We start from the raw sequence: 13,169 nt of genomic DNA, 5'->3' as shown, positions 1-13,169 counted from the left end.
GCGGAGCTCACTCAGACATGACTAAATGTATAAATAAATGTAAAGGCATTAAACACACACAGTAACACATGCATGCACACACACATGCATGTGCACACACACACACACACACACACACACACATTTATACACACATGCATGCACACAAACACACCTACAAGCACACATGCATCTGCACACACACACGCACATATGCATGTATACATGCATACACACACGCATATACTTGCACGTGAACACACACATACATATGCAGGGACACACATTCTTGCATGCACACACACATAATTGCATGTGAACACACACACACACACACACACACACACACACGCACACATTCCATAAATAAGTCTTGCAAATATAAACACTTTGCCACTGAATTATTGAAATCTTCAGTTGCTGATAAAATATTTAAATTCCCGACAGCTACTGGATGAGATGTAGACCATCGCTCTGGATCAGAATGAATGGCATAAATCCTCCAGGGTGTGTGTGTGAGTAGCATTACCTTCTCTCCTACCACATACTGAGTTTCATTCAGTCACACTTCAGCCATTTTCACACTGCGGAGAAAAAACACACCTGACACTCAAATCGTAATTAATATATCTCACATACGCCGGAAACTCAAATCCTAGTTGATATACCCCACGATGCCCTCAGGCGCCTGCATTTTATGCCTGAATCTCAAGGACAAGGAAATCCTCCTCTGTGTTCCCATCACGCTTGTCGGAAAATCGTTCCAAGTTATTTCATTATTTCGGGAGTATCTGGGTAAAACCGGTGTCGGACTCGCAGGGAACGCCTTGCAGTCGCTCTTTAGATGTTTCTCAGTGTCACTCGGCCACAGTTGTGGGACAGTGAGGCCGAGTGCGCACTGATCACCTCACACGGCATCTTCGGTATGCGGGGCCCAGTATTCCAGGAGGTCTTCTCTGTCAGCTCAGAACGAGCTCCATGCAGAGCGCCGCACACAGCTCAGTGGGAGAGCTCCACTAGAAATGTACTTCTGTCTTCCTTCAGCGGCTCCTCGAAAGTGTTCTTTGTACCACAGAGACTTTGAGTTCTTCAATCATGTCCCCGGTTACTGGAAGCTTCTGTTGTGGAAGTGAATATAGGGGTGTCTGATTGGTTGGAACTGTCCAAATGTCCACATAGTCCATCCCTGCAGTGTGTTACTCTATGGGTAGTGGCTAAAACTAGCAGATATCTGGCTAGTTATGCTTTTTCTAAAGAATTATGGTGGTGTTTTCTTTCTTTTTATATACTTTTGCAACCATCTGTTTCTGAGTTTAATTACTCCCAGTTCCCAGACCTTCTAAGACTCTCTCCACCCAGCTCATGGGATGCATGTTCCTCCAGTCTGGACTGTAAACGCTACAGCCGTTTACACACACGCACACACACACACACACACACACACACACGGTATGTCAGATCTGTAATCACACATGGGCTGTGTTTTCCTCCAACAATTACACTTGTTAAATAGTTTAGATTTTGTGGTGCAGATAAATTGTGAATTCATTTATACACAGTATCATGGACATTCCACTCAGAATGTATGTACCAGTAACACACTTCAGGGTTTGTTCATGTCCTGCTCCTGGCTGGAGTCACCGATGGTGTCCTTTACACCCCCCCCCCCCACCCCCCACCCATCTTCCCACTGTCTGCTGTCTTTGACGTCATCTAGGTGAGTGGTGAGGTTTCTGCTGTTGCCATGGTGAGGTTTCAGAACCCCTCACAAGGTAGCTGCCGGTGAAGCAGGAACTTAATGAGGGACGCGGGCATTCTAACGTCCTCTTCCCTTAAGGGCTTTTCTCCATCTAGATTCGCAAACAACAGAGAATCCATCAACCTTTAAAAAAACAAAAAAACTAATGCTTTTAAATATAGAAATGTGGTCAAACTACTTTAAAGTGGAATGCTCCTAACCCAGATTTTCTTGTGTATTAAGTAACAGTAGTAACTACAATAACAGATGTACATAAGTACATTCCTAGACTGCACAAGGAATTGATGCTAAAACAGAAAATGTAAATGCAGTTGTTCACAGTGTTCATTTTACTTTGATCCCATAATTTATACATAGGGGTTATAATTTAAAGGTTTCAGAAATCAGATTAACATGTCAATCAAAGGTTTTAAAAATGACTTGTTCTTGGAAAATGATCATGATTTTAAACAGTATTTTTAAAGATTCAAATAACAAAGTGTCTAATTTAATCAAGCAAACATAGACGGAAGTTCCCCGTTTAAGAACATCCCTAAGTATTCACCAAATACATTGTATTTTATTGGATTTTGATGTTAGAATTTTAGTATTGCTTCTAACAAAGTCCATTTATTTACATATTAATTCATTAATTAATTTCTATATAATGCAGGGATGCATACAAAGCAAACATTCAAAAATCAATTCAATGACAATTCAAGTAATTATATGTATATATTATGTATAAAGAGATATATAAAATTAGCATCTTTTGTGTAGCGTCACTGTTTCCCAACGCAATTTACAGAGGCTGAGAGCAGACGCAGTCTCTCTGGGAAAACTCTAGGTGCACCAACCAAGGCCGCTGGACCACGTGTCTGACCACTGCTGAGGGAGTCAAGAACGTTGGCTTTCAGAGCATGCAGCCGCTTGAACAAATCGAGAGTCCTTTGACATTAGCAGTGCTCTTTATTGCAAGTGGGTTTTGGTGCGATTCCAGTAAGGAATTCTTTAGTGAGCTGTTTCCAGAGCATTATATAAACCCAAAGGCGTCATCTTTAATTCATATAGCTCTTGTTTCTACAGCGGCACACATCTCACTAATGTGATTCTTCTACGAAAGAACAAGCGAGAGCAGAGTGTTAAAAATACACCCCGAACCTGAATGTTGCTGAACATCCCATCTGAAATAAATCCAGCAAGTCGTTTGGGAGATTTTCTGCCTTCGTGAAACTGTGTGTGACGTCACAGAGAGTCTGAGGAGGAGAGTAACCGAGGTGCGCACGTGAAACTGCATGTAATGTCTCACAGAACCAGAGGAGGAGAGTAACTTGAAGCGGCAGACGTGAAACTGTGTGTGACGTCACAGAGAGCCTGAGGAGGAGAGTAACCGAGGTGCGCACGTGAAACTGCATGTAATGTCTCACAGAACCAGAGGAGGAGAGTAACTTGAAGCGGCAGACGTGAAACTGCGTGTGACGTCACAGAGAGCCTGAGGAGGAGAGTAACCGAGGTGCGCACGTGAAACTGCATGTAATGTCTCACAGAACCAGAGGAGGAGAGTAACTTGAAGCGGCAGACGTGAAACTGCGTGTGACGTCACAGAGAGCCTGAGGAGGAGAGTAACCGAGGTGCGCACGTGAAACTGCATGTAATGTCTCACAGAACCAGAGGAGGAGAGTAACTTGAAGCGGCAGACGTGAAACTGCGTGTGACGTCACAGAGAGCCTGAGGAGGAGAGTAACCGAGGTGCGCACGTGAAACTGCATGTAATGTCTCACAGAACCAGAGGAGGAGAGTAACTTGAAGCGGCAGACGTGAAACTGTGTGTGACGTCACAGAGAGCCTGAGGAGGAGACTGAGATGGCACACGTGCACAGTACAAGAAGAGGCACTTAATCTTGCTATTTCTTGACTTGATGGTTATTAGATCTGTTAAAACTACCTTTAGTTTTGAAACCTCCTCCCCATTAACGTTTGGATCGGATGATCTGTCAGTCACGACTCTCGACGTGATGTGATGTGTCTTGATGCGATTTTTCTCGATTTCCTTTTGAAACCTCGCAGTTCTATGCAAGCTTTTGGCTAAATCGTATGTGAATTGTCCGTAGGAAGATGCCGCGCCTCCACCTCACACAATACAGTTTTGGTCCAGAGCCTCTTGTTCCTTTTGTCTTGTGCCTTGTATGATTTCCATGGAAACGAGCAGGAGTTGTGGAGGCTGGGCCTTCATTGGCTGTTTTCTCCCTTGCTGGAAGGATCTTTTTCAGGAGCGGAGCTCCGTAGCTCTCATGTTGGTACTCCCAGAGCAGCCGCTGATGATAAACACGGGAAAGCTGTTCACTTCCTTGCCAAGAGGTGGAAAGTTTCCTGGGCTCAGTCGTGGTATTACAAAGAGGGAGTGCTTTTCTTAGCCTTGACTCACGAATACAATAGCATACAAAAGCACTAAGCATGTGCAAAGCATGATACAGTAAAACTGCCATTGATTGGTTGTTGTTTTTCGCACCTAAAGAGAGACTGACCAATTAATGCTAGTGTTATTAGGACTTCATGTGTAAAAATGACACCATTTACCTTGGACTGACTGGGACTTACTGAGGCCTGAGAACCTCTGGTACTGAAAGGATTTAACAAACCTGTCTGCGTGTGTCCCGGGGAGCAGAAAGGTTTAGTTCTTGTCAAAGTCATACACACCAGCAAGGACAGGCGCTAGCCTGGTCCTGCTAACACCGAGGCGTCGTCAAACCATTTCATTGGGAACTTAATGTTACAACACTGAGAAAAAGGCAAAGATATTTCGTTTTACCAATTAAGAATGATGTGATGCAAAATATGACAAAGGTATTTGAAAAGTTTATCTTTATTCAGAAACAGATAAATAATACATCGACGAATCTTCTTTAAAAATAGCAATGTATTTTTGAACAATAAATTATTTAAAACCTTATAGCAAAATAACTGCTCTGGTACAACAATGCACACACATCTTACTGAAAACACACCATAGTTCCTGTCTCAACACATAGCAAAGACAAAAGAAATATATCGAAATATGTTGAACACACCACACAGCTAGTACACTGGTGTTTATTTACACTGTTCCATACACCCATGACTGGTTTCAAACTGGGAGACTCTTTACTTGCTCAGTGGTGTTTAAAATGTCTCAATCCAAACTGGTTTTGTGATCTGTTACGTCTTCATGTCATTTGGAATGGCCACCTGTGCTTGCAGTCCGAGAGAGTTCATAAGGTCACAAAATCATGGCAGAAATGGTGAGCGATGAGAAATGATGATATATTGCAGAGGGATTTTGTAACCACTGTAACTCTGTGTGTGTATGTGTGTGTGTGCGTGTACACAGGTGGGTGGACGTGTGTAAAGCCTCGTTTTAAAATCTGGTCTCTGAGATCCCTCTCTTCAGAGTGCTGTTCATGAACTCATCGTGCTCGAAGCTCAGATTGTTATGCGATCTAGAGATCATGAGGAGTTTCTCCTTTTTGGTGTAGTCCCTCTTAATGGCCACAGGGGGCACCAGCAGCCTGTCCATGGGGTCCTCCTTGTTCTCCAGTCTGGTGTAGCCCTTACTGTTGCTGCGGTCCAGTCTGGGCCAGCTGGGGTGCCTGCGCTGCTCCGGCTGGACGGTCAGCGTGGTGCCGCCGCGCTCTAGGTCCAGGGACTTGGAATGTGCCGACAGCATGTGGAGAGAGTTGTTGGAACCGAAGTCTTTCCGGGCCGCCCCGGGAGTCAGGTAGCGGCCGCTGCTCAGTGCCGGGGACAGAGACGACGGCGAGGAGGCTGACGCGGGTGGGGACGTCGGGGAATCCATAGCGGATTTGCTCCGGAACAGCAGGGCAGCGGGGGGCTTGAAGGCTTTGGAGATATCCGGGACTGGAACAGTTAAAGACTCCGTAGACTGGGGTCTTGATTGGGCCTGCTGGTGTTCCGAGTCCTCGGTGATACTGTCGATGTCGGGCTCGTCGATGACGCAGTTGTTGAGCTTGATGACAGGAAGCGTGAAGGCGCTGATGGACGACGAGACAATGGAGCGTGTCTGGCACTTCTTTAGGTCGCCCCGTTTCTCCTCCCAGCGGTGCACGCCCTCGGGCTGGAAGCCGAAGATCGATCCGGAACGTCCCTTGTATCCGGGTGACAATGGTCCCAGGCTGGAAGAGCCCTCCTCGTCCTCGGCCGAGCTGGTGCGACGGGAGAACCGCGGGTCGCTGGCCAGGCCAGACAGCGTCATCAGCGTGTTGGCAGCCAGCCGCGAGGCGTACTGGCCGTCATAGCCAAAGGGGCGGCGCTCGTGGTCGGCGCTGGGGCCCGGGTAGGCACCGTTCATGCACCTCTGCTCCTTCAGCCTCAGGCTGTGGATGTCTATGACGGTGGAGTACATGTCCCTCATGTGGATCACCTTGGTCTCTCGGTCCCTGTTCTCGTGGAGGATGGCGTTGGCGCAGATGAAGATGAAGATGCCGATGCCCATCGTGAATGGTCCGAGCATCTTCATCTTCTCCGAGCGCAGGTGCTGCTCGAAGAACCGAGCCACCGCGCCTACGCGCTCCCGCGCCATCTGCGTTTTGTTGCCGTGTTTGCTTTCTGCTGCCCTCTGGTGGTCCTTGTGAGGCCAGTACCCCAGGACCGCCATGACAACGCCCACCACGAGGATCAGAACCCCCAGGGCCAGGAAGAAGCCGGAGGGGGAGTAGAGGCGGATTTTTCCGCGCACCACGACGACATCCGTACGGGGTTTGCGTTTTGGCTGCTTCTTTTCGGACGGAGGGGCGGGGCTTTGAATGGGCAGGTGGTGCTGGGAGCGGGAGGAGTCTTGCCTCTTCAGCGCTGCAAGGCCTGTGATCACGCCTCCAGTTGCAATCATCACTACAACAACAGGCAGGCCTATAAAAACAAACAAAAGGTGAGCATACAGATGTCTCTCTCTCTCTGTTTTTCCTCTTTCTCTCAGAGGCACGAGGGTTGCACTAACTCCACAAAGAAGATCAGCAGGAGAGCTTCAGAACTCAGCCCCCCCAAAACCCTGGCAGGAATTGGGCCAGCTGTGCTAGTAATTAGACACAATCACACCCTTTAATTAACCCAAGAGGCATGTTGGCTATTCTGATTCCCGCTTTAAAAACTCATCAACAATTTAACATATTCTTAAACAGATTCTCTTTCTGCTTGTGGCATATGAAATAACAGGGCAGAGAGAGAGAGAGAGAGACAGAGAGAAAGAGAGAGAGAGAGACAGAGAGAGAGAGTTGTGATTCATGAGAGCTCAATTCCTCCATTTCTCTCTCTCATTCTCTCTGTAAATACTAGTTTGAAATGAACGATTAAATTACTCTTTGAAATTATGATTCTATAAATATAACAGTGATGCAAAAATAGGACAGGAAGCAGATCACACACTCTGGCAGTGTGAGAGTACCACACACAGATACCCAAGCACACAGAGGCCCTTTAAAACACCCCCTCTTAAAAGCACCCGTCTGCCTTAAAAACACATACTTCTGTCAGTCAAGAAACAACGTGATGTGCTGAGTGTGCGTTTTATCACACGCTAATGAAGCATATTTAATTTATAAATGAAGTATGATACGTGTCTCCGTGTCAAAGTGTTACTCAGTCCAATGCCTGGTTCCAGCTGTACATGGGAAAACATCCTCTGACGCGTGTCCTCTTCATCAAAAAACAGCTGAGCTGGGTTAGTCATTAACTACATTACCCACCAACACCCTTCATTAAAATAGTGGCTGAGCTGGGTTACTCATTAACTACATTACCCATCAACACCCTTCCTAACAGGATGTCAGCTTTTATCTAAACGTAGTCCTACCAGACGTTCAGATACATCAGTCAGACAGCATGCTCTCGACTGTAAAGAGGGAACGTCCGAAGGAAGAGAAATTCTGCCTCAGGCAGAAAGGCTTTGATATTAACTCCAACTGCACAGTGCTACTCACACTAAAGCTGTGGAACTCGCTAAACCCTGAACAGGTATAACTACCAGATCCCGGCCCAGAAATACATCAAAACATATCAAAATGTCTGAGGTACTGCTACAAAACTGGTATTGGTAGATAAATGCATAAAATTGTGATCTCAGCAATTGAAAGACAGCACCAGTATGATGTATTACTTAGAGTAATACACGGGAAGCTCTTCACAGCACGTGTTCCTTTTAGCCGTGAAGACGTTTGTAGAACACACTTAAGGGTGCAACAGAGACAGATCAGGTAGTTGGGTGGAGACAAAGGATGTGAAGACGCAGACAGATCTACAAATGTGCACAAGTGGCTTTTTTCCTTAAGAAAAAATGGACTAGGACCGTAGGACACAATCTGACCCCCCCCCCCCCCCATCAGATCGTACCACCAGGATATACCTCCCATCAAGTTTCCTTCGCAACTAATCACAATATTTTGCTGTTTATCTCGACCATAAAAATGTCTGTCCTTGCTCATAGCTCAGAGAACCCTGATTTGAGGCGAAAAACCCCCTTCCTCTGTGGCAAACACGGTTAACGCGCCTAGCAGAGGTTACCGACTGAGACACTGGAGGAAACAGCGCCAGGATCAGCTGTTCCGATCAGCGGCAGGATCGGCTGTTCCGATCAGCGCCAGGATCGGCTGTTCCGATCAGCGGCAGGATCGGCTGTTCCGATCAGCGCCAGGATCGGCTGTTCCGATCAGCGCCAGGATCGGCTGTTCCGATCAGCGGCAGGATCGGCTGTTCCGATCAGCGCCAGGATCAGCTGTTCCGATCAGCGCCAGGATCAGCTGTTCTTTCTGCTCGATCAAAGTTGTAAAGCGTCTTTCGGGTTTACACGGGCGGAATATAAGGAAGAGGCATCTGCATGTGATTCGTAACCCGTAGCCGCAACACCATCTTAGGGAGGGTCCTACACACACAAACCAAAAGGGGAGGAGTACTGTTCCAATTTAGTAATCTAAAGGATCAAGCACTGATCTCTGTATGATGGCATAACACTCTACGGGCTGAAGCGTTTTCATGCAAACGTCCCTGAGCACACACTCCGTGCTTTAACACACGAGGCCTCTTTCCCATATTTACTGAGCATAAACTCCTATAAACTGCGCACAAGCACACACACACACAACATCACCACCGTGCCACAGACGCCACATATTTTCTGGGAAATGCCTGCATCATTCATTTATTTATAGCATTTGTTTATTTCATGAGAGCCAATTAGCAACCGTAGGGCTGTAGTCAAAACAGCACAGAAATAGAGACCCCTGACTGTAATACTAACACGCTCTTGGTTCTTAACTGAGAAGAGATATTAGGGTTTGCTTTTCATATTGCAGTCTGAAGGCACTTTTAAGGAGACATTCATCCAAATATGGCCATCAAAAAACACCCCACTGCTTACAATCCACACTCACAAGCTCTCTCACACTCTCTCAATCGCTCTCTCGCGCTCACAAACACACACGCATACAGGCATTTAGTGTGAGGAATAGAGTGGGTGTTTCTACCCTTTTAATGTTGACTCTACGCTCATCAAATACCAGAGGCAGTGCAGAGATGTGGAGTGAGAGGGGGAGGGAGGGAGAGAGAGAGAGAGAGAGAGAGAGAGAAGTGAGAGAGAAGTGAGAGTAGGGGGAGAGTGAAAGGAACAGCCATGCATGTTAAAAGGGCAATCAATCAACCAATCAATCAATCAGCAAAACAATACATCAGACATTCCAACCAGAATTAACAGTCTTTAAGAAGACGAAATGGAAACATCAGACCAAAGTTCAGCTGGTCTGTTCAGGAATGCACAATGTTTCTAGATAGGCATTAACAGTTTACTGGTTACTTTGTGCTACTGCTAATCAAGGCTTTGTTGAAAGTACCGACTGTAGTTGTACAACCACGAGAAGCCACAGTGAAAACAAGCGCACCTGATTACAGGGCGAGGCCAAGCAAGCAATTACCATGGCAACGTCTGTGGTAATCCGCTGCTGATATTAATCAGGGAGCCTTGCTTTAATGAGCTTCAGTCGGTCCAGCCATTTATTGCTCTTTGGTGTCAACCAAACTGGCTTCTGCACTGCTATAATTATGACCACAAAAAGATGAAGTAAATCTCCTCTAGGCCCATGAGCCTGCATCATCAAAGGATGAGGAGGGTTCTCTCCCTTTAAGAGCCGCAACGGAAGCGCTTCAGCAGACGAGACGTCTAGAAATCATCGGCGCGTGACCTGCATCAGGCCGACCCAATTTAACTACGCCACTTAAAGACCTCGGTCCAAACTTAAGTGTGAACTCAATGTCCTGATCTGAATCTGAATTGGAAAAAGAGTAAGGAATAAAAACAAAGGGCCCACGCACACATGGGAACACGGCACAGTAAACACCCGAAGAGAGTGCCATTAAAGGCTCGGTCAGGACTTTTCTCAATCAAGCAAACACCTGAAGAGAGTGCCATTAAAGGCTCGGTCAGGACTTTTCCCAATCGAGCAAACACCTGAAGAGAGTGCCATTAAAGGCTCGGTCAGGACTTTTCTCAATCGAGGAAACACCTGAAGAGAGTTCCATTAAAGGCTCGGTCAGAACTTTTCTCAATACAGCATCAGTGCTCGGCAACTCTGGAGATCCTATAGATACTGCAGACCTGTGGTGTTTTCTTTTAGTGTACATAATATGTTTTTCATGAGTACTTTAAAGTACTTTCATAAGTACTGTCTGTGTTTTACAATTTACAGAGGAAACAAATTGTGAACCAAATCAGCCTTCAGTTGATGCGCATACTCAGAACTGGCCTGCGTGTTTCAAGACGCGTCAGGCTAGTGCATTACCGGTGCGCACAGCCCAGTGAGCCTGTATCGTTCCCAAGAGAGAGAGAGAGAGAGAGAGAGAGAGAGAGAGAACACAACAACATCTTACCAACACAATAGTATTAGGCAAGCAAAGTTCATGCCTTAGGTATGTCTTGAACAAGGAGCATTTGGGGTGAAATGAGTAGTTAATTTGTCTAAACAAGTGGTTGTTATATGTTAGGGACATTGGAGAGCCAGGACATCGGGAAAGCTCTTCAAACTATCAAACAATGGAGCGAGGACTTTGATAGCTTGATAGAGAGAGAGAGACAGAGACAGAGACAGAGAGAGAGAGACAGAGACAGAGAGACAGAGACAGAGAGAGAGAGAGAGATAGAGAGAGATAGAGAGAGAGAGAGAGGGAGAGAGAGGCATATGTTCTTGCATGGTTATATTTTACTACTAAGCGCAGTGCTCTGGTGACGCGCTCGGAGGCCTTCGGCGCCCTCTGCTCGTGAGGGGAAACGCCTTCGGCGCCCTCTGCTCGTGAGGGGAAACGTGCCTCATTACTGGCGACCAGGGCGCGTGAGAGCCGCGTGTAGGCGGGTAATAAGTCCACGAGAACCGGAGACTCAATCGTGCGCGCTATAAAGGTTCTCAAACGATCCAAGCGCTCGCGGGTCAGACATATGGGGTTTATGTGCCATTTCACCTACAGTATTCAAAGTGTTTTTAACGGTTGCTCTCTGGAAACGGATTTTCAGGTGTGCAGTTTATCGATATTGTACAAGACCAGAGTAAATGGCGCAAACGTTTAAAAATATTTTGCATACTAATTTATCACTAAATTAGCGTGGGCTAGGAATTGAGAGGGTGTTAACTGGTTGGTTTTGCTCGTGTTCCCGAAAAGAAGCCGTGAACTACATTTGGACACCTAACATGAACAAAAGACCACGAAACATGCGCAAAAGACCCCGAAGCATGCGCCATCGTCGGTACTGGCTGGCCGGATAATGCACAATGCTCACCTTTCTTTTGATAGGGGCTCCGGGGAGCACCGGGTTATTTGGCCATTACACTCGCGTTCGCAAATTTGCTCTCCATTTGGAAAAGAAGGCTCCGTTTGGATTTAGGAACAAAAAGCTTTCCGCCCAGCGCGCGTCTTCGCTCTCGCTCCATCTCCAACGCGCGCGCAGCGGAACGGTTTCACCAGACAAACCGGCACTTGCCGCGCGGGCTTGGAGAACGCGGTAACACTGATGCGTTCACTTGCCAAGGCTGTGCACCGTGAGAGTGCGAATAAAGTTGAATACGCGTTTTATCTCCAACATGCATCGTCTTCGAATGAGGCACATAGTAAAACCGGACGTCTGGAGTCCACGCAGTCACTGCAACAACGCTCTGTGTTGAATGGTGTGTGACTGCACAGTAAAAGCTCCGTGCGTTGCTTTGTGCTTCTTTGGATGGGTTGAATATATTTTCATTACTAAAGCAAATATGCGTCAAAGTGAAAAAAAAGTCTAGGTTCTCAGATTCGGCTTCTTTTGACATGCAACTGCTGACTGGCGGATTTTGCCTTGAATCCGTTTGAGTACATGACACGCGAGATAAGAAATCCGTTCGGTGGTTGTGTGTCGGACACGGCGCCGCCAGATCGGTGCAAGAGGAATCTGTGACTAGGAACGCGCGAGTTGTGCCTTTGTACTCCCGCGTGACGACACTTTAAATGACGCACGTCGGGATGGAAGAGAAAAACGGAGCAAAAAAAACCCCGCGTGCGTCAATTTCAGTAATGAATTCGCGAATATTTGCACAGCGGCACAATATGCAATGGGTGCGTGTGCAGTGCACGCTTGCTGGCCTCGTGGCGTAAGCTTGATCCAAGAAGCACGAGTAGGACAAAAAGGGATTTTTTTTTTTCGCATTTTCATATATTAATATATGAATCTGAAGGATATTGTAATATCTAGCTGCCTTTCGAAACATATCCAAACTGGTGTGTGGTCAGACCATTTCGTGCTGTGCAAACTCCTTTTACGGAGACGCACAATTTTGTTTGGTTTAACGAGGACCTTGCACGCGGATAGCCTTTATATCGACAGCGATATCCTGTTATCTGGGAGTTTACAGATCTCGCTTTCCTGTGTTTATGCAACGCGTATCTTAAAAGACCCAAAAACCAAGCAGCACATACAAACAAACAAATCTATTTCCGCCTTAACAGGCGCACAGTTGCACGCACAGTCTCTCTCTCTCCTTTCAATATTTATTCTCTACAACTCTAATTTTCATTCTGTTCTGTTCTGTATGCTAAAACTGTGTGACTATGTAAATTGCAGTGATCGTCTTTTGTTTTGTTCCCCTCCCACAGAAGTGTGTGTATGTGTGTGTGTGTGTGTGTGCGCGCGCGTTCTTCCCACCTCGCCAGTTCCTCCACAGATTCAAAAAAAAATTCTGCTAAACAGTTTGCTTTTTCCTGCTTTGAAGACTGTGCAGAAATGGAACCATGTTTATATAGTTTGTGAATTGCTTTACTAACCGTAGTGTGTAGTTTCCCCTCAGCCACAGGAGCTCTAGAGTGTGTGTTCGTACCAGCTCGGGTCTTTGGAGATTCTGCGCCTCTTTGCATTATGACTGACAGGCGACGGAGAATCCGTGGGTCTACCTCGCACATA

General features: G+C 46.5%; 1 protein-coding gene across 1 annotated transcript; it reads right to left on the bottom strand.

The window, feature by feature from the left end:
* Positions 1-4,562: 4,562 nt before the first annotated feature.
* Positions 4,563-12,152, bottom strand: tmem200a (transmembrane protein 200A). Its single transcript, XM_027032941.2, has 2 exons — positions 11,523-12,152; positions 4,563-6,619 (listed from the first exon to the last, which is right to left on the bottom strand). The coding sequence occupies exon 2, from the start codon at positions 6,597-6,599 to the stop codon at positions 5,112-5,114; it is 1,488 nt and encodes a 495-aa protein (XP_026888742.1). The 5' UTR covers positions 6,600-6,619; positions 11,523-12,152; the 3' UTR covers positions 4,563-5,111.
* Between the last annotated feature and the right edge of the window lie 1,017 nt (positions 12,153-13,169).

This window comes from Electrophorus electricus, chromosome 8, assembly GCF_013358815.1.
Source record: "Electrophorus electricus isolate fEleEle1 chromosome 8, fEleEle1.pri, whole genome shotgun sequence".
Classification (NCBI taxonomy): Eukaryota; Metazoa; Chordata; class Actinopteri; order Gymnotiformes; family Gymnotidae; genus Electrophorus; species Electrophorus electricus.
Note: the sequence above shows the minus strand (reverse complement) of the source record. Positions and strands in the feature narration are given on the sequence as shown.